The sequence below is a fragment of the Pipistrellus hanaki genome (genome assembly GCF_964339955.1).
Source record: "Pipistrellus hanaki genome assembly, chromosome: X".
Classification (NCBI taxonomy): domain Eukaryota; kingdom Metazoa; phylum Chordata; class Mammalia; order Chiroptera; family Vespertilionidae; genus Pipistrellus; species Pipistrellus hanaki.
This window is the reverse complement of record NC_140524.1, coordinates 97,087,771-97,111,385: the sequence shown is the minus strand read 5'-3', so window position 1 is coordinate 97,111,385 and position 23,615 is coordinate 97,087,771. Positions and strand designations below refer to the sequence as shown.

General features: G+C 41.3%; 1 protein-coding gene across 1 annotated transcript in view; it reads left to right on the top strand.

Moving 5' to 3' along the window:
- Positions 1-224: 224 nt before the first annotated feature.
- Positions 225-23,615, top strand: part of NHS (NHS actin remodeling regulator) — a 328,723-nt gene continuing 305,332 nt past the window's right edge. Inside the window, exon 1 of the mRNA XM_084869409.1 lies at positions 225-1,373. Within this exon, the coding sequence (XP_084725535.1) occupies positions 812-1,373 (562 nt within the window). The 5' untranslated portion in view covers positions 225-811. The remainder of the gene's footprint in view (positions 1,374-23,615) is intronic.

Sequence of the window (23,615 nt, the reverse complement as noted above, 5' to 3'; positions counted from 1 at the left end):
AATCCTAACCCCCTTGGATGCGAGGGAGTGTTTTTGCTTCCGCACACGCCCGGTGAGGCCACCAGTGACTCCCAGCGGTCGCACGGGGCGCTGCGCCCCTCTGGCCCTGGACTCCCCCACCCCCACCCCCCGCCCTGCGTCGGCCCCGCCGCCCCCGCGCCGCCTCCTGCGCCGGGGCTGGAGGCGGATTCCTCTCTCCGGGTTTTCAGAGCGCCTCTCTGAAACCTCCTCCTGGCCCTGAGAGGGAGAGAGCCTGGGCGCGATCGCTCCCAGGAGCGGCCAAAGGGCGCGCGGGGAGAGGCCTGCGTCGGGGTACTTTCAAACTGAGGCGCGCACACACTCACACCCACCCACCCAGACACACGCGCGCGCGCGCGTCCACACACACACACACACACACACACACACACACACACACACGCCCATTTATATAGGCGGTGGCGGCGGCGGTGGCGGCGGCGGCGGCGGCCGGGGCGGTGGTGGCGAGCGCCGGAATGATGGAGCTGAGCCAGCTGACCCGGGTTGCAAGCAAGTGAGCAGAGCCCGGGCGCACCCCAGGATTTCTGGGACCCACGCTTGTCATCCTCCCCTGGAGCGTGCCCCCTGAGGAGGAGAACCGGGTACCCCGATTTGCTAGCGGGAGGGCGGGGAGAGGAGGACGCCAGGTGAACTGAGGAGACAGACCCCCGCGTACCCGGACTGCCCCAGCGCGCCTACTCCTGCCCCTGTGCGCCCAGGTGGGCGCGCCCGGCCCCCAGATTGCAAGGGGGCGCTTTGGGGAGACCAGAAAGTCTCAGCCCGGCGGCGCGGGATGCCTTTCGCCAAGCGGATCGTGGAGCCGCAGTGGCTGTGCCGGCAGCGGCGCCCGCCGCCCGGCCCGACGGAGGAGGCGAGCGGAGGCAGTGCGGAGCCGCCGCCGCCCCTGCAGCCGCCCCTGCAGCCGCCCAGCCAGCGGGACCAGGCCGAGGAGCCGGGGCCGGAGGATCCTCCCCGGGAACCCCCTGCACCTTCCGGGCCGCCACCACCCCCGCTGCCCGCTCCGACCGACCAGGCACAGCCGCCCCTCGGAGAGGTACCCGCGGCGGGCGAGGAGAGCACCGCGGGGCCCCCGGAGGCGGCGGCCGGGGCGGGCGAGGCGCCCTCGGCGGCCGCGGCGGCCGTGCTGCTCATGTTGGACCTGTGCGCGGTCAGCAACGCCGCGCTGGCCCGGGTCCTCCGGCAGCTCTCGGACGTGGCCCGGCACGCGTGCAGCCTGTTCCAGGAGCTCGAGAGCGACATCCAGCTGACCCACCGCCGCGTCTGGGCCCTGCAGGGCAAGCTCGGCGGCGTGCAGCGCGTCCTCGGCACGCTGGACCCCAAGCAGGAGACCGTGCGTGAGTATCCGCGCCTCCAGCCGGCGCTCCGCTCCCGCGCCGCACCCTCCGCCCGCCCTCCCCGGCCACAGCAATCCCAGCCCTGAGGCGCCGCGCCCACTGCAGCTCGCACCTTAGTCCTGCCTCGCCACCCCTTCCTTCCCCTGGGACCCACCCAGGTCCTCCAGGTGCTGGGAGTTTGCAGGGATGCAGAAGCAGAGGGGAGAAAGTTGAAGGGGCAGCCTCAGGAGGGACTCAAAGCTAGCCAAGGGCTGAAAGGGGGCATTGATGGCGGCACAGGAGGCCGACGGGTCTGTTATTCACCTCTGGTGATCACCTTCCTTGTCCCTTCCAGGTGGTGGTGGTGGGGCGGGGGCGGGGGTTGGTGCAACTTATGTGGTTTCCAGTGGCCCAACCTGAGCCCTGTAGTCCGACCCCACCCCCACTCGTGCTTGGGGGCTCCAGGAGCAGTGAGTGTCTTTTTATGGCTCCTGCTTTGCCTGGACGGTTTTGTCACTCTTTCTGTGACCTCAAGGGCTGCAAGGAGCCCCGAACTTGTGCCTCGAGCTCCTGTGCATTGTAGCATGGCGCCTCTTGCCTCCTGGAGAGAAGAACTCTGAAGCACTTCGCTCCAACCTTGTGGCCCAGAGAGGCCAAGGGAGGGCCGTGGAGGGAGGAGTATCCCGGGCCCTGGGGAGATCTGAGAGACCCCTGGGCCATTTCTTCTTCCCTGAGCAGCATAAGTTCCTACTAAATAACGCTCTGTGTTATCTGCTCTTCGAGGATCCCAGAGGCGGCCCCCAAACCCAGGTCCTGTCGCCCAAATCCACACGCACATGGTAGACCCCTGAGCATCTTTGCTGCCTGTTAACTTCACTCTTGAGACACCCTAAGGCTCCCAATACGTGTCATTCTGTGTCATTTTCCCTCTGAGAGGCGCTCAGGAGGGTCCCCTGGCGCAAGATCAGTGAAATCAGGCTGAGAGGGAACCTTTTACGAATAGCAGAAGGTGGGAGGAGGCACTAGGCCAGTGCTCTGGTCCTTGGGCGCCTAGTCCCGCTGTAACACTCAGCGAAGGTGATGTCAGCGGCTCTGACTTACATAAGCTTCCCGCTTTGCTGCAGCAGCTGCACCGGCGGCGGCGTGGTGGCCTGGAGTGCGCGGGGTGGGGGAGCTCTCTCTGCATCCTTTCCAGGAACCTCTGTCCTGCAACCAAGCTCTCAGATTGCCCCCATTCTCTCTCTCTCTCTCTCTCTCTCTCTCTCTCTCTCTCTCTCTCTCTCTCTCACACACACACACACACACAACAACAACAACAACAACAACAACAACAACAAAAACTCTTTGAACCCCACCCAGGGAATTCGCTGCTTTTCTGCAATAACAACAATAATAAGCCTAATGAATAAATGATGTGCGCGATAGGTTTTAGCAGCTATAAAAGACCCAGAGTTGGGTTAATGACTGGTTGTTTAAGAGGGCAATTCCGGGGATGAGTTCTGGAAAGAATTAGGGCTGCCTTAGGCCAAGTCGTATTTTACTTTTGGGACTTGAAATGAGCACTTTAATCCTGCCTCCCTTTTTACCTCAAACCACACAGCAGGGACAGCCCCCTTCACTTTCAACAGCGCTGATATCTGGGGAGTGCGGTTGGGGTGAGTGGTGATTTTACTTCAAAAGAACTGGAGGGAAGTCTTGCAGACTGTTGAGTGGTGCGTACATTTCCCGTGTGTGTGTGTGTGTGTGTGTGTGTGTGTGTGTGTGTGTGTGTGTGTGGTGACACACACTGCTCTTTAAATTAGATTTCACACAAGTGAAATAAAGTGCTGGGGCAGATTGGGTCCCCTTCTCTCTTTCCATAGAGGCAGCAGTGGGTACTTAGGTATATGGGACTTAACACAGTCCTTTCAAGTCCTTTTAACTGTTTGGAGTACAAACTAATGGTTAATAGAGAAAAGAGAACTTTTTTAATGTGTACGAACAGTCGAGGGTGAATATACTAGTATGCTCTATGTATATTAATACATTAATAAATAAATAACTCCAGGGGTAGAAGTAAAAATATATTACTTTTTATTTTTTTCTAAAATATTATCTCCACACTTCATGCACAGACCTCCCTCTTCTTTTGTCCATATGAATTTAGGAGAACACTGTTCTTGTTTGATGTCAAGAAGGCTCTCAACACAGACAGGTAATTTGGAAGGAAAGGGACAATACTAGTAGTGTGTCATAGTTGGGGGTTGGCAGCATGCAGAGGCAGAGACCATGGTTTCTGTGTAAGTGGTTTATTACAGAGGGCAGTCAGAAAGCATGGGGAAGGCTTATAGAAGTGGGACAGTGTAGGGAGGAAAGCTCATGCAAGGTGTGAGCTTGTGGGCAACCCTGGTTCAACAACAGCACATATCTCAGAAGTGTTCCACTGAGGAGTGAGGAAGCTGGAATATTTATCCACCAACTTCCACCCCTCACTGAGAGAAGGTAGAACCTGGAGTATGAATTCCTTGGCTCTCTTGGCCTGCTCTATGTTAGGGTTAGGGTTAGAGCTAGGCTAGGTAGAGAGATAGGAAAAGCCTTGGGATGATACAGGAATGTCTGCAGGGGTCCTGTGGGAAGGGCTATGGGTAGAGTACCAGTGGCTTCTATCTGCTACATTATGCATCTTCCTTTAGCATTGCTTATGGCCTAGGGGAATTTCAAGGAAGTGACCCACATTCCCTTTCCTTTCCCTTTGAATGTGTCTGGGTGACTCCATTCTCTTTGTATAGCCTTCCCACCAGGACTTCCATTCCACATGGCTTCATGTTGCTTCATCCTTGGACAGCTGCTTCCCATTGTCCTGAAACAGGCTCAGGGTGGGAAAGGGAAGACAGTTTGCAGGGGTGACATAATCTGACATATATTTTAGCAAAGTCACTCTTAAATATATATATATATATATATATATATATATATATATATATATATATATATATATAAATTTTATTGATTTTTTTACAGAGAGGAAGGGAGAGGGATAGAGAGTTAGAAACATCAATAAGAGAGAAACATTGATCAGCTGCCTCCTGCACACCTTCTACTGGGTATGTGCCTGAAACCAAGGTACATACTCTTGACTGGAATCGAACCTGGGACCCTTGAGTCCGCAGGCTGATGCTCTATCCACTGAGCCAAGCCAGTTAGAGTTAAAGTCACTCTTGAGGCAAGTCTGAAGTCTGGTAAACCAGTTAGTATGACAGGTGATGGTGGCTAGGACTAAGGAGATAGTTATGCAGACAGTGAAAAGTGGTCGGATTCTGAATTCATTTTGGAACTTGGATTGACAGTATTTATTCATTGGATTTGTATATGGAGTGAGAAGAAAAAAGTAACCGTGGATGACTCCTAGTTTTTTCCCCCCTTAGCTTGTAGAAGACAGTTTCCAGAAATGGGTAAGGCTAATGGAAGAGTGGGTATTTTATTTTGGGAGGATAGAATCAATATTTTTGTATTTGTACTATGTTAACTGGAGACTTATACTATTAGACGTGTAAATTCAGAATCCAAGATAGAGGTCCTGACTGGAAAGGTAAATGTGAGATGTAAGTATAGAGATGGTATGTGAAGCTTTGGAGCTAGGGGCAATGTAGAGAGTGAAGAAAAGGCGGCCAGAACTTAGCCTAGGGCAGTCCGACTTTGGAAGTTTAGTAGGGAAGGAGAAAGACTTAGAAAAAGCAACAGGCAAGCTAGAAGGAAAATCAGGAGAGTATGGTCTGATGGAAGCCAGGAGAAAGTGTTTCAAGAATGGAGAAATCAACTTGGTCAGATGCTTCCAAGAGTAAGATAAGCACTAAGACAAGGCCATGGAATTTGGTAACTTGTAAGTAATTAATGGTCCTGATAGGTGCCATTTAAGCGGAGAGGTGGAAATGGAGGCCAAATAAGATGAAGAGAGAACAAGAGAGGTGGAAGAGAAGATAGCATCCACAAACAACTCTTTTAAGGAGTTTACTCTGAAGGGGAGTGGAGAAATGGAGCATTGCCTGGAGGGGAATACAGGGTCAAGGGAGATTTTCTTAAAAGGTATTGATATTTCGGCACATTTAGATTTCACAGAGGGGGGCAATTGATCATGCCGGGAGAGAATTGGATAATTATAGAAGACCTTGAGAAGCTGAGAGGGGAAGGGATCAAAGCATCCTTCCATCCATGGTTATTGGAGGATATGGGCAGATAGGCAGGTAAGTTGGTGAACTGATGGAGGTAGGATGTGTTCTTATACAGTTATATCTATTTTCTTCGTGAAGAACCTGGTGAGGTCATCAGCTGTAAGGGTATTGGTTATTTGGGAAAAGAAGGCAAGGTGTTAATATTGTCCCTGGGAGGGAACATGAATGGGTTAAGAAAATACAAGGAAATTACCTGTGTTGAGAGCCTTCTGAAATTTATGGTCATAAACTTAAGTAAGGCCACTTCAAGTCACTAAAACCTGAGATTTTGGAATTTACTTCATGGGCCTCAACTCCAAGCTGTTCATCTGTAGACATTTTAATGTCATTGCTTTTTGCAGTTAATTATATTTAGTTACTGAGTTCTAATGTAAATTTTATATTGAAGTTGGACATTCCTACAGAAAAGTATACATATCATAAGTGTACAGCTCGGCTAATTATCACGAAGTGAACAATTCCTATAACTATCACCCAGATCAAGAAATAAAGCATTACTGTATCTTGAAACATCCCCCACCTGAGGCCCCTTTTCAGTCACTATCTCTATTCCAAAGGTAACCACTGTTCTGACATTCACATTTATCAATTAGATTTCCCTATTTTTGAATTTTAGTATGTAAGTGGAGTCATATAGTATATAGTGTTCACCCAACATCATATTTGCAAGATTCTTCCATGTCATTACAATAGATTGTTCATTTTCATTGCTGAATAAAATTTCATTGTGTGCATATATCACAATTTGTTGATCCAGTCTCCTGATGATGGCCATTTGAGTTGTTTCTAGTTTAGGGCTTTTGCCACAAACATTTTTATTTGCCTTTTGATGAGCTTATATATACATGGCTCTTTTGTGTGGTCAAAGTGGCTGGGTATGTTTGGCTTTATTTGCCAAACGATCTCCCCAGTTTTCTAAACTGGTTGTACCAATTTATACTCCCAGAAATACATGAAAGTTCCAGTTGCTCTACATCCTCACCAACATTTTTATTGTCTTTTTAATTGTTTCTACTCTGGAGGGTAAGAAATAAAATCTCATTGTGTTTTTTTTTAAAAATATATATTTTATTGATTTTTTTTTTTTTTTTTTTTTTTTTTTTTTTTTTTTACAGAGAGGAAGGGAGATGAAAAGAGAGTTCGAAACATTGATGAGAGAGAAACATCAATTTACTGCTTCCTGCACACCTCCTACTGGGGATGTGCTCACACCAAGATACATGTCCTTGACCAGAATTGAACCTGGGACCCTTCAGTCCACAGGCTGATGCTCTATCCACGGAGCCAAACCGGTTAGGGATCATTGTGGTTTTAATTTGAATTTCTGAAATAGCTTATGAGATTGAGCACCTTTTCATATATATTTTTGACCATTTGGATAGTCTCTTGTGAATTACCTACTTAAGACTTTTGCTCATTTTTTGATAAGATTCTTTGCATCTTTTTTATTGTCTTGTAGGAGTTTCTTATATATTGTGGATATGAGTCATTGTGTGTTATAGTAATTGCAAAGATGTTGTCTTACTCTGTGATTTTCATTTTCACTCTCTGTGTTGTCTTTTGGTAAGAAATTCTTATTTTTATGTTGTGTAATTTATCAATCATTTTCTGTATGAATAGTGTTTTTTCTATTCTGTTCTGTTTATTGTTAAAATCTTGACTGACTCCAAGGTCATGAAGATATTCTCTTATGTTCTTGAAGTCTTTTACTTTGCATTTGTTGTTTAGACCCATGATTTCAGTGGAATTGATATTTCGAAATGGTGTGAGATAGGGGTCAACATTAATTATTTTCCATATGGATACACAATTGATCTGTTGGCACTTACCAAAAAGACCATTATTTCCCCATTGCACTATACTGACACTTTTGCCATCTACTGAGTGGATTGTTTTTATTTTCAATTAACATTTATTGAGTTCTGCTATATGCCAGGTCCTGTGCTAAGATCTTTATGTGAATTACCTTATTTAATCGCCACACTATGAGAGAGGTACAATTATTTTACCACTTTACTGAGGGTTAGCAACTTGCTTCAGGTGGCAACAGCTAGAAGCTGCTAGGGCCTGGAATTGGGATCTGGGTCTGAGTCCACATTGTTTTTTCCAAGCAATCTTCAAAGGTTAATATTTCATGGTTGTAATTTTCTCACAACAACACATTTCTTTCAAGACTTTTTTTGTTGTACTGGATTGGGCTCTTAAATCAAAACTACAGAACTACTTTACTTAGGAAATCCTTGAGATTCTTGTTAGGCTGATATTGCTAAGATAGTAACAATCTCTGTCTCTCTCTCTCTCTCTCTCTCTCTCTCTCTCTCTTTCTCTCTCTCCTCACCTGAGGACATTTCCCCATTGATTGGAAGCGGGTAGGATAGACAGAGAGAAACATTAATGTGAGAGAATACATCCATTGACTGCCTCCTGAACAGGCCCTGACTAGGGCCTAGATCGAGCCTCCAGCAGAGACATATGTCCCTGATTAGAATTAAACTCAGGACCTTCAGTCCACAGTCTGATGCTCTATCCACAGAGCAAAACCTGCGAGGGCAAGATTTCTTTCTTTCTGTTTGTGGAGATCTTTTCCACACAACGCCATCATGAAAGTATACATTCCACATAAGCTCTCAGAAACATCTTCAGTCTCAGCGCTTCTAGTCTACATTTAATGGGCATTACCTTTAAAATGCCGTGGTCTATGAAATTTCTCCTATTGTCCCATGTTAGCCCAAGAGTCTTAAGGATCCATTTACTTCATATAATGCTCTATAATTTTATGAACAAAGACAATTTCAAATGTGGGAATTTTGTTTTGGCAGTTCAGTTTAATTTCTTTTTACTCTATTAATACCGGAACACAAGATTTTGTAGGACACTATTAAAAAGCATGGGAAGAGTATGCCTGGAACAAACCATCAATCACAAGCATTCCTAAAAGTTGTTTTTGCATCAAAAATTCCTCATGAATCACATCTTGATAACAAATAGAAATAAAAATGATGAAGTAGTAATAGTTTCTGAATGTAAAGCTCTAATCTTAAGGTCTAAATTTATTGAAACAAGGTTTTGGAGAGCCCTCCTAACACAAAGGACAGCAACCCTGTCTAGTTCATCTTTTTGAATGACAAAGACAGGCATGACAACTTTTAAAAAATATATATTTTATTGATTTTTTTTACAGAGAGGAAGGGAGAGGGATAAAGAGTTAGAAACATCCATGAGAGAGAAACATCGATCAGCTGCCTCCTGCACATCCCCTACTGGGTATGTTCCCACAACCAAGGTACATGCCCTTGACCAGAATTGAACCTGGGACCTTTTAGTCTGCAGGCCGATTCTCTATCCACTGAGCCAAACCGGTTTTGTCAGGCATGACAACTTTTTGTTTTTGACATTAATGTCCATCCCTCAATCCATTAATAAACATGAGAAGGTTTGATTGTACTGAAATAGGAATCTGAGGACATGGGCATCCAAATGCTAAAAAATTAATTTATTATGATGTTCCTACGTCCTTCCAAGTGAAATTAAACAAGAATAAAATGACTTTAATAAAAGCTGGAGAATCTTGGGATTTTCGAGTTGGAAAAGACCTTAGCACCCATTAAATCCAATCTCCCAACTAGGGTGGGATTCTTTTTAAAGATGTCCCAAATGGCAACCCATCTAGTTTCATGCCCTCTAAGACACCCATGAGTGGGCAGTGGCCTTTCCCACCCCAACTTTATTGATGAATTGTTCCTGTTTTGAAACAATTCTTATCTACACTGAGACTAAGTCTGTCCTATTGTAATTCCAGCTTTTTAGTCTTAATTCCGGTGGCTGCAATCTGTTTACAGTCTCTTATCCAGGATATCTTTTAAGTGACTAGAGGTTACTTAGTCCCAGGTAAAACAACTTCAGTTCTTTCAACCAGGCCTCTTAATGCCAAGTTTCTTGTTTTCTCTCACCCTGGTTGCCTTCTCCCACAGATGCAGAGCATGAATGGAACCATTCCTTTCTTCATATGAATGTTCCACTAGGATTAAGATGGCCCTTCTTTTTTTAACCATTGCAAAATACTGTTGGTGCATTATTGCTCTCATGGCCCAACAAACTCCCTTCCTTTATAGTGGCAGTTCTTTTGCATAAGGTTTTCTCTGTTCCATTGGTGCAGTTGGTATTTTGAACTTAATTTTCACAAGACTCCCCATTGTCTCTGTTAAATTGAATCTTCCTTGCTTTGCTCTTTCACTCCCAATCAGCCATGATGGTTTAAAATCTTGATTCAATGTGTCAGTTACTGCCCACAGCATTTTGCTCTCTGCAAACATCATAAACATGATTCTAGCCCATCATCCACATCTTTGATAAAACTGTTGTTCAGATGGACTGATGGCCAGATCTCATTGGCAGACAGTAGTACATCTATTAATCAACTTTCATTGGGTGCCATTGTTACAGCTGTCACAAATGCTCTCCCACAGTCCCATTAAAACCACATTTCTTCACCTTGCCCACAAGATTTATCATCATGAGTGATTGTCAAATGGTTGCCGAAAACAAGATACCATACGTCTGTAATATTTCTTTGATCTTCCAGTCTAATAACCCTACTCAGAAGGGAAATGAGGTTAGTCTGGCTCAAACTGGACTCCCAGCCATCAGAGGGGCCATTTACATTTTCTAGTATATAGAAGATAAATACTTTATTTTGGAGAATATGCTTTGGTGTTTTTGGCAATAGAATGACTGCACTGTTGGACTTCAAGGGACTCTGGGTCTTAGAGTCCATTTGTTTGAGTCCAAAACTGCATGGTTTGTTAAAGGCAGAGAATTAGAGTGCTTATACATTTCTTTTATGATACCTGATGTGAACCTTATGTCCTTGTGTCTTAAGGAAAGGTTTGGAATTCATGAACTTTGCAGTTTGCTTAGGCTCAGTTTGAGTAAGGTTGGTAAGTGTCAGTTTTATCTAATTGTTGAGAAGCAAGTATATGGTTAAGAGTGTGGATTCTGATGTTAGACAACAGGGGTCCAAATTCCAGCTCCACTCCTTCAAAGATGTATTACTTTGGACAATTTACTGAATATATATTTTCCTTTGGGATTGAGATAAAAACAGTACCTACTGCATCAGATTGTTGCAGGACTGAAGGATTCAAAGTACATAGATACTGAGAACTGTGCCTGGCACATGTGAGCCCCTGGCAATTATTTGCTGTTATTTTATTGGTATTGTAATTGGATCATGCAGAGTGGGAGGCATGTGTAAACTTTTTTCCAAGTAGGTAAAAACCTGTGTCTAAATCTGTGAAATGCTGGGCCAGGGAGAAAGAGATAGCTGACCAAGCAATGCTATGTCCCTCTGCATGATCAGATGACTACTAAGATTTCAATGTTCTTTGTGGCCTCTTTTTGTTATGCAAAGAAGTATAGAAATTAAAAAACATCCACCAGTAATCTTATCATCCAGATTATTTCATTTATTATATGCCAGGCACTATTCCAGGCACTTGGATTTTATCAATGTTCAGAAAGTTATAAAGAATTTATAGTAGAGAGAGATTAGACCATAAACAAAAAACATAACACAGATATTTAACATAATTAAACATAATTTAAAGAGATTACAGAACATGTTAGGAGATAGTAAGTTATGGGCAAAAAGAAACTAGAGTCCGGTGAGGGCAATCCAGAGGATTGGAGTGGGGTTATCATTTTAAATGGGAAGCAGCATTTTAGGGAAGATTGGAAAGAGGTGAGGGAGTTAATGATGTCAATAGCTGGAGAAGAGCATTCCAACAGAAGGAACTAGAGCTAGTGCAAAGGCCCTGAGGTGAGATCATGCCTGGTGTGATAAAGTGATGGCAAGGAGGCTGACATGGTAAATGTGGAGTGAGCAAGGAGACAGAGAGGAGAGGAAGTCAGGGAAGTGGGGTGAAGGGCAGCTCATGTAGGGTCTAGGAGGCCTTTGTTAAGACTTTGCTTTTTTCTTTAAGTGAAATGGGGACTCACTGGAAGGATTTTAGTCTAATAGTGACATGATTGACTTAAGAGTTTAAAAGGATCACTTTGGCTGTTGTATAGGGAAGAAGCTGTGGGGGAAGGGTAGAAGCAGGGTGACTAAGTAGGATAATTGCTCTGGCAGTTATCCTGGTAGGAGATGGTGCTGGTTTGGTGGAAGTAATGAGATGTTGGATCCAACTTCGAGATGTTGACATTTTCTGTTTTATGTTTAGGGCTAGGCAATTCAACCCACACAAAAGGGCATAAAAGTTGAGAAGTAAGGGAAAGACCTCCTTTCTTCTTACTGGGCCAGACTTGTTCCAAAGGAAACCATGTTATAATATGCTGTGCTCCTTCTAGGAGGAGCAAAAGAGAATTCTCACATAGGTCTAATGTGTTTTGTAAAGCCACGTCTGATGTTGAGGAAATAGGCACTTCTAGAATATTATCGATTAAACTTACTTTGCTCTCTTGGGAAAACTTGGTTGTTCTGAAGAAAATTTTTGTTAAAAATCAATGTATAATTTCCATACAGTGAAATGTATGGATAACAATTGTGTAGTTTGATGAATTTTAACAACTGTATGCACCTCTGTAACCCACATTCTCATTAGGAGAGGGACAATTTCCTCACTTCCAATAGATAACTTCTTGAGGTAGAAAAGCAATATTTGAACTCTGGTGCTCTTACACTATTCCCTGTTAGAACTGTTGTGTTAATATGGGCATGGGAGAATATGTTTCTACAGGAACTTCTGACTCTACAATAGGACCAGACTAAGAACTATGGATTCCATATATGAGATTTGCAGAGGAACACATTTCCAGTAAGAAGATAAATAAGTTATGGGGATGTAATGTATACCACAGTGACCAGAATCAACAATAGTATATTGCATATTTGAAAGTTGCTAAGAGAATAGATCTTAAATGTTCTCATCACAAGAAAAAAAAATCGTAACTTTGTGTGATGAAAGATGTTAACTATACTTATTGTGGTGATCATCTCACCATATATACAAATATCAAATCATTATGTTGTATACCTAAAAATAATATAATATTATATGTCAATTATATCACAATTTAAAAAAGATTGAGAGGGGAGAAAAAGATTTCCAAGACAATTGGAATAGTGGAGTTTCTTCTCTTTGGTCTGATGATACTGGGCTGCTTATAACATCTGGGTGCTCAGCTTTAGGGAGGACCCATTTGGGACAAGGATAAGAATCTGGCCTCAGAGGTCCCAGGAGTAATTTAGAAGTAGAAGTTTTTCTAAGAGAAAGCTAAAATAACATTTAAAAAGATATGGGGAAAAAATAACTTGTTTCTTTTACACAAGTTGCTAAGTGGCAGGGAATACTAATGTGTAACTGTGTTTTTAGCTTATGGTGATGCTTGAAGCCTGGATCAAGGATGACAAAAGTTCTTTAAAATTTGATTTCTGATTATTCTATTGGAGGGTATTTAAATTATACAGTTTGGCTACTCTTGATGTTTAATACTAAATATCTAAGAGAGGGAAGAACTAGTATCTATGAGGAAGGATGACAGCCAGTGAGACATAATGTTCATTAGAATATAATATCAATATTTATGTTTCTCTCCAGTGTGCATCTGGACTCTATTCCTCAAGCCTATATTTATATTTTAATAATGTGAGTAAAGCTGTATTTCCCTTTTTAATTTCACATCAGAGTTTTGCTGCCTCAGCCAGTCCCCTCCTCACCCCTGAAGACTTCAATTGCAAGATGGCACATGTTTACTGAGTGTTTGATTCTAGAGATTAACTTTGAGAAGGGAAAAGCGCAGCATGAATAAATACTTCAGAAATCCTTTTCCATGTGAAAAGTCATGGGGCTTTCTGCTTCACAAACAGAAGAGACAGATGCTTCAGAGTTTGAGGCAATGTGGGGGAAAGTGGGCAAACCAAGGAAGAGATACTGGGAAGAATGCCTTGCAAGGTTTTCTAACAGTTTCACTTGGGTTAAATACCTTCAGTGTGAGAGAGGACATGTGGGAACCCTGCTCAAGTATCAAATATCACTGGTGGTCATCTGGCAAGGTTTTAGCCTTTGCTAATTAAAATTAAATTCAATTTCACAAAGAAAAATACATTACATAAAGTTGTGCGTGCGTAGCTTTATTTTAACCCTTTGTCCCATAATCTAAGACCAGCGAATCTCAGGTCAGTGATGGGATAGGAAGTGATAGTGAGAAATGGGATTCACTTACAAATATATTTGAGTAAAGGCAATGAGCGGCACTAATGGCCTGTCAATGTACACTTGAAACACTTTTGGGTTTTTAAAAATTGATTTATCAATTCAAAGTTTTAATCACTGTTGAGTGAGGAGGACAAAAAGAAAAACAAAACGCAAATAACCAAAGAGACACTCTCTTTTACTTCTCATCGTATACCTTTTCTTTCCAAGTTGCTCTGTACACTTTTCTGTGGCCTGATCAGCTTGGTTGGATCAAGCCCTGCTCTTAGGAAGCTATCTGAAACCAGAAAAGTGCATTCATTCTCTCTCTCTCTCTCTCTCTCTCTCTCTCTCTCTCTCTCTCTCTCTCTGTCTTTCTCTCCATATATAAATGATATATATGTTAAAATTTAAAGATCTAATTATAACACAAATATAGCAATGTGCACAAATAATAAGTGTACAGCATCTGGAATAAGAAATATTTGTAGCCCTCTAGAAATGCTGCCACTGTTCCCTTCCAGTCATATCTCCCAAAGAATGACCATTATCTTGACTTCTAACAGCCATAGATTACTTTGGCCTGATTTGAAATCAGTATATGCTATTTTATATCTGGACTTTTACTCAAAATTATATTTATTTGCCCCATTTTTTTTTGTATGTAGCTGTAGTTCATTTTTTTCATTGTCGTATAGGATTCTTCCATATAAATATACCATGATTTATTTGTCCATTCTACTATTGATGGGCATTTGGAGAATTTCCAAATAATGCTGCTATGAACATTCTAGTTCCTGTCTTTTGGTGAATGTACCTACATATTTCTGTTGGATAAAATGTCCCTGAGTTGTAGTTTTGCAAAATTTTCTCCTTCAATAAGATACTTCAAGACTGTGACAGTGATTGTTCTTATTCCTTGCTCTCCTTTGACTTCTGGACTAAGCAGTAGTTTTGTTCTGTTTTTCTGTAATATAAATACTATCTCTGATCACTAATGACAAAGTTTGGGGGTCTGAAATGGAGGAAATATGGTATATTTAAAAAAAAAAACCTCACCCTCTTTTAAATTAAAGCATGGTTATGAGACCTTTTGATTCTCAGACGAGGGCTCTTCACAATGCCATGTTTGAAATCACTTGCAAACTCTGTTTAATCGGAGTTTGACATTTGAATCTTTATTGGCATTGCTTCAGCTCTTCCTCTGTAAGGAGAATCCTTTGGGATTTTCAAATTGCTTCCTTTCTTTGGGGAGGGAATGGAGAAGAAAGCGTGATGAGTTCTCTAATCACTTGGTTGGATTAGCCTTAGAGCTATGGGAGAGTTGCCTTTACTAGTGTCCCTATCAAGGTTTTATGCAAAATCTAGGCCACATGTGTCAAACACAAGGCCTGCGGGCCAAATCCAGCCCGCCAGGCCTTGCAATGTGGCCCGCACCGCGCTGTCATCACTGCACTCCGCTGTCAATTTATGACATTGTCAATTTATGACTGTTCAGTAAACCATTCAGCCCGCGATTTAGGCTGGATTTTAGATTTTGGCCCCTTCTCTGATTGAGTTCGACACCCCTAATATAGGCTAAACAGAGCTCCTCAGAAGAGGAATGGGAGGCCTTTCCATTCCCCTGACAGGGTCTCTATTCTTGTGGCTCTGTTTTCAGAACCTTGGATGTCTGAGCCACAAAGTAGCAACCCTGGCTAGACAGAATTTTGTGGATTGTGGGGGTTGAAAAGGACTCAAGCAAATTCTAAAATTGCCCTTGGCTTCCCAGATCCCTTGGCTGAGGTTTGTAGTCCTGGACTCAATGAGTGGTATAACCACCCACCCTCCCCTTATCCTTCATTGGCCCACAGGCTTCTCACTGTTTGGTTTGAAATGACCATGATTGGAGAACTGAGAGGGTGAATGTTTCATCCTGAGCTGTCCTCTCCAAGCATCTTGGGAATGTCTGAAACATCTTTGAGGCCCAGGCAGCCCCACGGCTGCCTTGTGTTTTGATGGAACGTTTGGTTCACTTTGGGTGTGAAGGTGTGTGAAACCTTTACAGTTAAGTCTGAAAAATGGTTGTGAGAAGCCTCCAGGGAACCATGCTGCTGAGTGACACACACCTGGGCCTTCTAAAGTGAGGTTTTATGGTAAATTTGAACATGGTTTTAAACTTCACTATACCTTGCTTCATTCCTTTTTTTAACTAGAGAATAGGTGAGCTGATTTTTCCATGCGAGAGCTGCTTTGGACCATTAACCTACATTGTTTTCAAATGTAAAGGTGACTATGTAATTGAGTTTTGGCTTTTAAGAACTGGAGACCTAGTGAGACAGCTCTGTGAGATTGGAGTTGCAGGTGGGATTGGTGGGGGGGAGGATATACTTTCCTTTACTCAACAGGTGTGAAATGCAAAAGAGCTTTGTGCAGAATAAGAGACTTTTAAAAATCCAGATGTACTCTGAGAACCTGGGTAACTCTTACTTAAACCCGCTGCTTGTTCCAAGTTATCATTCTCTTCTGTAGGGTATGGCTGAGACCACAGCCTACAGTTTATTTTTCTTCATCCCTTTGACTTTTTTCTGTAGCCAGCTCTGCCTACAGTTTTTAGAAGATGGCTGAATTTTGTCTCAGATGATTGAGTGTTATCAAGGGGATTCTTCTAAACATGTTCAGGCAGACATCAAATAAATTCACACACACATGCATCCACATTCCCCTCCTCCCCCCACACATACCATTAACATTTGTTGTGCGGCTGCTTTCTGTAGTATTCTCTCACCTTATTTCACAAGCCCCTCAAAATTCTGTGTTAAAAATATGACATTCTTTGGGTGGATAAGGAAATGGAGGCTTTAGCACCACACTGTTTAAGACCACATTGTTTAACATTTGAATCCAGGATTCGGATGTGGCTTTCTGTCTTCAGTTTTGGGGCCCCATCTACTCTACCTAGGACCCCTCTAATACAGCACATCCACTACCACTTTATCACCCCTGGGATAGCCTCTTCCTCAAAGTTTCTGATGGGGAAGCAGAAGCAGAGAAAAAGAGATAAGGATGATGTGCAGGTGGGTGGGTCCTTGGATGCTCAGAAAGTCTGAGGTTGGGACCTCTGGACAAAAAGGCCCACCAATTGAGAAGTACATACTCTGTGTCTGGAGCAGGCATATGGCTCTGTTAGATATTAGCACATGTAATTGGGCAAGGTAGTGGCTGCCTGTCTGGCTGTAAGTCATTGGTTGTTCAATTGTAACTTAATAGTTTTGGAGAACATACTAAATGTATAAAATAAGTAATTTGCCATAGCAGGAGTCATTTTATATGTCAAGGCTTTACTACCTAAACCCAAATGGTTTGACTTCATGGACACAGGTTTCTCTTCTAGTTCAGTGGTTATTCTACTATCTTCTATAGTGTTGGTTGAAAGCTGTTGTAAATTAGCTGTGGGTGACCTCAACTCAGATAACTAATCAACCCAAATTAAAATAGTCATTTCCCCCCATTTATTCAAATAGGCCAAGATGCAAAAATTATAATGGTCAGGTTTGGGGTGGGAATGAGGGCAGGGTGGGCATAAACGCAGTTCCAGACATTGCTGATGGAAGTGTAAATTTGTATAAAATTTTTGGTAGGCAGTTGGTCTTTATGAAATTAATATAAAAATGTATGCTAGAGATTTCACTTCAAAATTTAACCTAATTTGGCTCAGTGGATAGAGTGTTGGCCTGCAGATTGAAAGGTCCCAGGTTCAGTTCTGGTCAATGGCATGTACCTTGGTTGCCTGCACATCCCCAGTAGGAGGTGTGCATTAGGCAGCTGATTGATGTTTCTCTCTCAATGTTTCTAACTCTTTTCCTCTTCCTTCCTTTCTGGGTGGGTTTATAAATTGGGTGGGGCGGGGTCTCAGGGAATCACGAGAGTGTAGCAATCAGGGATGGCTGCCAGTCTGCTGTCTCTGCATCTCTGCGCCCCAGCACAGTAAATGATTCCTACGCACACCTCTGGGAGAAAACCACCCTCACTTTCTGAACCGATGCCCGACAGTCCAGTTTCTCCCTGTAGGAGTCTGGGTTCCCAGAGTCTCACTGGAAACTGGAGTTCAGAAGAGTCAGGAGCTTGTATCTCCCTTTCAAATGAAAAAAAACAAACAGTGCACCCAGTCGCCAGCCTGATTTGCGGGCCTCCATACCTCTGCTTTTCTGAGCCTCTGCACCTCCTACACAGTCTCAACGAGCTTGTTTCTTTCCTTCTAGTTGTAGAACTTCTACTCTGTCAGCTTTCCCGTGGTTCTGGGTGATAGATGTTTTATCTTTTAGTTGTAGTTTTGGTGTGGTTGTGAGAGGCAGCAAGTGCAGGTGTATACCTTATGCCACCATCTTGGGTTCTCCTCAACAATATATATATATATATATATATATATATATATATATATATATATATATATATTAAACAATACTAACTTTTCTCTATATGGTTCATTCTGATAAATGTATTTATTTTTAATTTTATTATTTATCATATTATCTTATTCTCTCCTTTTTTACCCTATTCTACTTCAATTAAATTCCTCTTCCCTTTTATTCTGTTTCATTTTAAGATGGCTGGTTATGACCCACTAAGTTGATTTTATAATTTCTTAATGTGCCACAAACCACAGTTTGAAAAACTCTGCTCTAGAATGTTAACAGAGGTTATCACTGGCAGGTGGGGTTACAGACAAGTTTTATTTTTTGAGAAGTGTGGATTCTTTTTGCATCTCCATGTTACTTACATAATACAAAGGTAATGAAAGTTTTAAAATTACAGGATTACATTTAAAAACAAAGTGATATCCTATAACTTTTTAGGAATGTACTGATTATATAAAATAAGATCCCTGCTCTACTCCCTAGTTATTAGGCATTCAGAATGTTCTTGAAACTAAAGGACATCATTGCAGGAAAAATATATTCATTGAGACACACTGTTTAAATAATAAAACAACAAGAAAATGAAACATGACCTTACCTCTTTAAACTCAAAAGCTCACCAAACATCAGTACTTTTGGTTTACCCTAGTGAAGTTGCATCAGTTCTCTGGAACTTATTTCTATTTAAGACCTAGATTGCATTTTTTTTTGTGCTCATTCCCCTCCTTTTAAAAGAAAGGATATTAAATTCATCATACTACTTTCTGGCCAGATTATCTTGGTTTACAGTACTGTTGAAGTTAGCCTTCTTTAAAGTTAAAGATGCTTTTAAATGGAAGGTAGTCATTAAGAACTTAGAGCAGGAAGCAGAAGCTTTAAAGGAGGACAAGAAGAATCCGTGGCCTGAGCCAGTGTACTTCCCCATGGGCTTCCTGCTCTCAGCACACAGCTGAAAATCTGCAGACAGGCCCCAGGAGCACTCCCCCTTTCATGTTCACACAACCAAAGGAGGTATGGCATACGAAGTGAGCTTTCTCTGGCTCTTCTCTAGGAAAACCATTGGTGGACAAAGGGCAGAGATTTCTGCAAAAAGGTTCTGTTTACATAGAATTCATGTAAATCATTGGGCACATGTGCCAACTGCTAAGAGGGAGAAGGCAACCCATAGGGTTGGAGTTAGGGAGAGGCTGGTTGGTATTTTCAGGGTAGGAGCATGAAAAGAGATGCTTCATGCCCTTGAAAGAAATTAATGGTAGGAATATGCAAAAATAACCATGGTTGCTTTCCAAGATGTACTAATTTAGTTACTGTTGTCTCAGACTTTGCCGAGAGTAATCTCACAATGTTGAAAATGTTATTTGGAGCCCTTGCTTTATTCTCAGGGAGAAGGCTAAATTCATTCTATCTTTGAAAAATTGTGAATAACATGTGAAAGCTATCAATGCGCTTCTTTTTAATTCATTTTTATTTTTTCCATTTATATCATGTCATATCAATTCAGTGGTGATTATCATTCATATGGTTGTTTGTTCATTTGTGTTTTTTTTCCATCCATCCATCCAACCAAATATCTGAATAAGGTTATTTTTTTTAGGGGCATGTGGTAATCACTAGGGTAGGGGAAGGGATACTAAAAGATGGGAGAACAGTCTGTATAGTTCAGTTGCTCAGAGTCTGGTACTACAGATAGACAAGTAAATGGCTAATTATGACATAATATGGGCAGTGTTGCTAGAAAGGCCAACATGACTTGACTCATGTAAAACTAAGTCTCCCCTTCCTGCCTATAATCCTGGAATGCTAGCCTGAAAAGAAGCCTTAGAAAAATTGAATGGCACAATGCTTTCTAGACTTGATCCACAGATTGCTGGAGTACCATTCCAGGGAGTGGAGGTGGGTATAGTAGGGAGGAGTTAGAGGAAAATTGAACAGATGGGGTTTAGCTTCCTCAAGAACCAGAGCGGGTTCCTTTTCATCTGTTTCATATATTGAGGTTCCTTGTAGAGTATTAGTTGAGGAAATACTTAGTTTGCTTAATGATATTTAGAAAACACTGGACTAGTCTACCATCATCCCTTGATTATCTGATTTAAAAATTGAGGCCCAACAATGTGAAAGGATTTGTCCAAGGCTATAAAATGGGTTAGTTAACAATTCAGGAATAATGCCTGATCTTCTAATTTATGTGGAAATTACCTCTATATCAATTAACTTTTGCTATGAAACAAATAACTCCAAAACTCAGTGGCTTAAAGCAACCACTGTTTGTTTAGCCTATAATTCTATGAGTGAGCAATTTGGGCTAGATGCTGGGCTCACTCATGTCAGTGATGAATTTCTGATCAGCTGGCAAGTCACCTAAGAATTGGCTGTTCTAAATGGCCTTACATCTAAGGGATGGCTGGGTGTTGGCTTGGGTAATTAGGTAACTGAGTCTGGAATCTCTCATCACCAGCAGCACTTTAATAGAGTAGAGAAGTGTACATAGCCCCTTGAGGCCTAGGCTTGTAGCTGGTCAAAGCAAATTACAGACCAACTGTATTAAGAGGTGGATAAAGAGACTTCATGAATGGAGGATTACAAGGGGCGTTGATACAGGAAGGGGAGAATTGTTGCTCTTTTTGCTATCTATCACAAGAATACTATGTTATTAATATATCTTCTCTTCTTCATGTGGGCACTGGAAAGATGTATGTTTGCATATGTTACCTAATTTCAAAGCTATCTTTACAAGAAGACCATAGCCACAACTCTTTCTATATACTATGAGGCCTCTTACCTACTTGAGTTTTCAAATTCTTTGTGTTTGAGACAGATAGTATTTACTGCTTACTGTACCCCAAGAAAGATATTTACTTTACTCCCAATTATAATCTTTCCATCAATGGTCCTTCCATGGAAAGATTCCTTTAGCTCTTGATCACCTTGTTTTTTTGTCATATGCCTCTGAAGTATGACTTCATTCTCATCAATTCCACAAAGAATTATTGAGTGACTCCTATGTATAATACAGTTAACTAGATATTGAAGATACAAATAGTCTAAGATGAACCTCAAATTCAGGTAATTCATAGTATGGAAGGGGAAAAAAGCTAAACAGATTATTACAGTGAAATATGATGAGGAGGGATGGAAATTGAATTTCCTTTCAGTGTTTAGAAGGTGCAGCCAAATGATCATATAAATAGATGCAAAAACAAAGCATTCAACACAATTCATTACCCTTTCAAGAATAAAACACTTACAATAGGAATATAAGGGAACTTCCCTAACCTGATAAAGTACATTTATGGAAAAACTCACAGATGACATCGTACTTAGTAGCAAAAAATTGAATGCTTTCCTCCTAAGGTGAGATACAAGACAAGGCTGTCTATTCTTGCTGTTTCTATTTAACATTATACTGGTGATTCTATAAAGAACAATTAAGAAAGAAAATAAAAAGGCATTCAGATTGGAAAGGGAGAAGAAAAAGTATCTCTATTCACAGATGGCATGATTTTGTGCATAGAAATTCCTAAGGAGTTCACAAAAATTATTAGAACTAATAAATGGGGATATGAGAGAAATGTACAAAAATCAATTGTAGTCTACACACCAGCAAGAAAAATTAAGAAAATAAAGATAATAATTTATTTTACAATAACAAATACTTTTACAAAAGTGCAAGACTTGTACACTGAAAAAATATAAAACATCTTTGGAAGAAAATAAAGACCTAAATAAAGAGAAAGATATTTCATGTTCATTGATCAGAAGATTTAATATTGTTTAAGATGGTGATATTTCCCAAATTGATAAACAGACTCAATTCAATCCATATCAAATTCCCAGCTGACTTTTTACAGAAATTGACAAGCTGATTCTAAAATTTGTGTGGAAATGTAAGGGACCCAAAATAGACAAAACAATTTTGAAAAAGAAAAACAAAGTTGGAGATCTCACACTTCCCAAGTTTCAAGAAAGTGTGGTAGTGGCATAAGAATAGACATACAGATCAGTGGAATAAAATTGAAAGTCCAGAAATAAATCCTTTCATTTATGGTCAATTGATTTTTTATAATGATGCTAGATAATTCAATGGGAGAAACTATTATATTTTCAAACAAATGGTGCCTGGACAACTGAATATCTGCATGCAAAAGAATGAAGTTGAACTCTTTCCCCACAAAAATTAACTCAAAATGATTCATAGATTTAAATTTATGAGTTAGAACTATAAAACTATTAGGAAAAAACATAAGAGTGAATCTTTATGACCTTGAATAAGGCAATGATTTTAGATATGACACTAAAAGCACAAATGACAAAAAATAATGAATAGAACTTTATCCAAATGAAAAACTTTTGTCCTTCAAAGGATACCATAAGAAATTGAGAAGTCAACTCACAAAACGGGAGAAATCTGTGACTCATATAGCTGAGAAGGGACTTTCTATTAGATTCTTAGGGATGCTGTACTACCACAAACTCCATGGCTTAAGACAACAGAAATTTATTCTTTCATAGTTCAGGCGGATAGAAGTGCAAAACATTGTTGTCAACAGAGACATACTCCCTCTGAAGTCTCTAAAGAAGAATACATTTTTGCCTCTCTCCTGGCTTCTGGTGGTTGCCAGTAATAGTGTTCCTTGACTTATAGTCACATAATTCCATTTTGTCGCCATCTTCACATGGCACTCTCCTTTATGTATAACATCTTGAAAAACTGACAAACTGTTCTCCAAAGCTACTGCACAGTGTCTCTGTGTCTTCACAAGGCCTTCTTACGAGGATACCAGGCACTGGAGTTAGGGCTTACCCTAATCCAGTATGACTTCACCTCCACTTGATTCCATCAGCAAAGAACCTATTTCCAAATAAGGTCACATTCATAGGTTCTGGAGGTTAGGACATTGACATATTTATTTATTTATTTATTTTGGGGGGAGGGCACAATTCAACCCACTACAGATTTTATCTATCAATAGAATTATTTTAAAAAAAAAACACAAACACCTCTTAACTCAACAATAAAAAGAAAAATAACCTAATTTTTAAAATGGGCAAAGGATTTGAATAGACATATAGTTGGGCATAAGCACAAGAAAAGATGCTCAATATCATTAGTCATCAGGAAAATGCAAATCAAAACCACAATGAGATACCACTTCATAACCATTAGGATTACTAAAATAAAAAAGACAGACAATGACAAGTGTTGGTGAGGATGTGGAGAAATTAGAACCCACATGCATAGCTGGTGGGAAGGTAAAATAGTACAGTAGTTTTGGAGAACATTTTGGCAGTTTTCCAAGATATTATACATAAGTTTAAACAAAAAAAAAATGTACGTGAATGCTCATTACTCTGTTAATTACAATGGTCAAAAGATCAAAATAGCCCAAATGTCCATCAACTATAAATAGATAAAGAAAATATATATTCAAGCAATGGAATATTGTTTGGCAATAAAACTGTGATAAA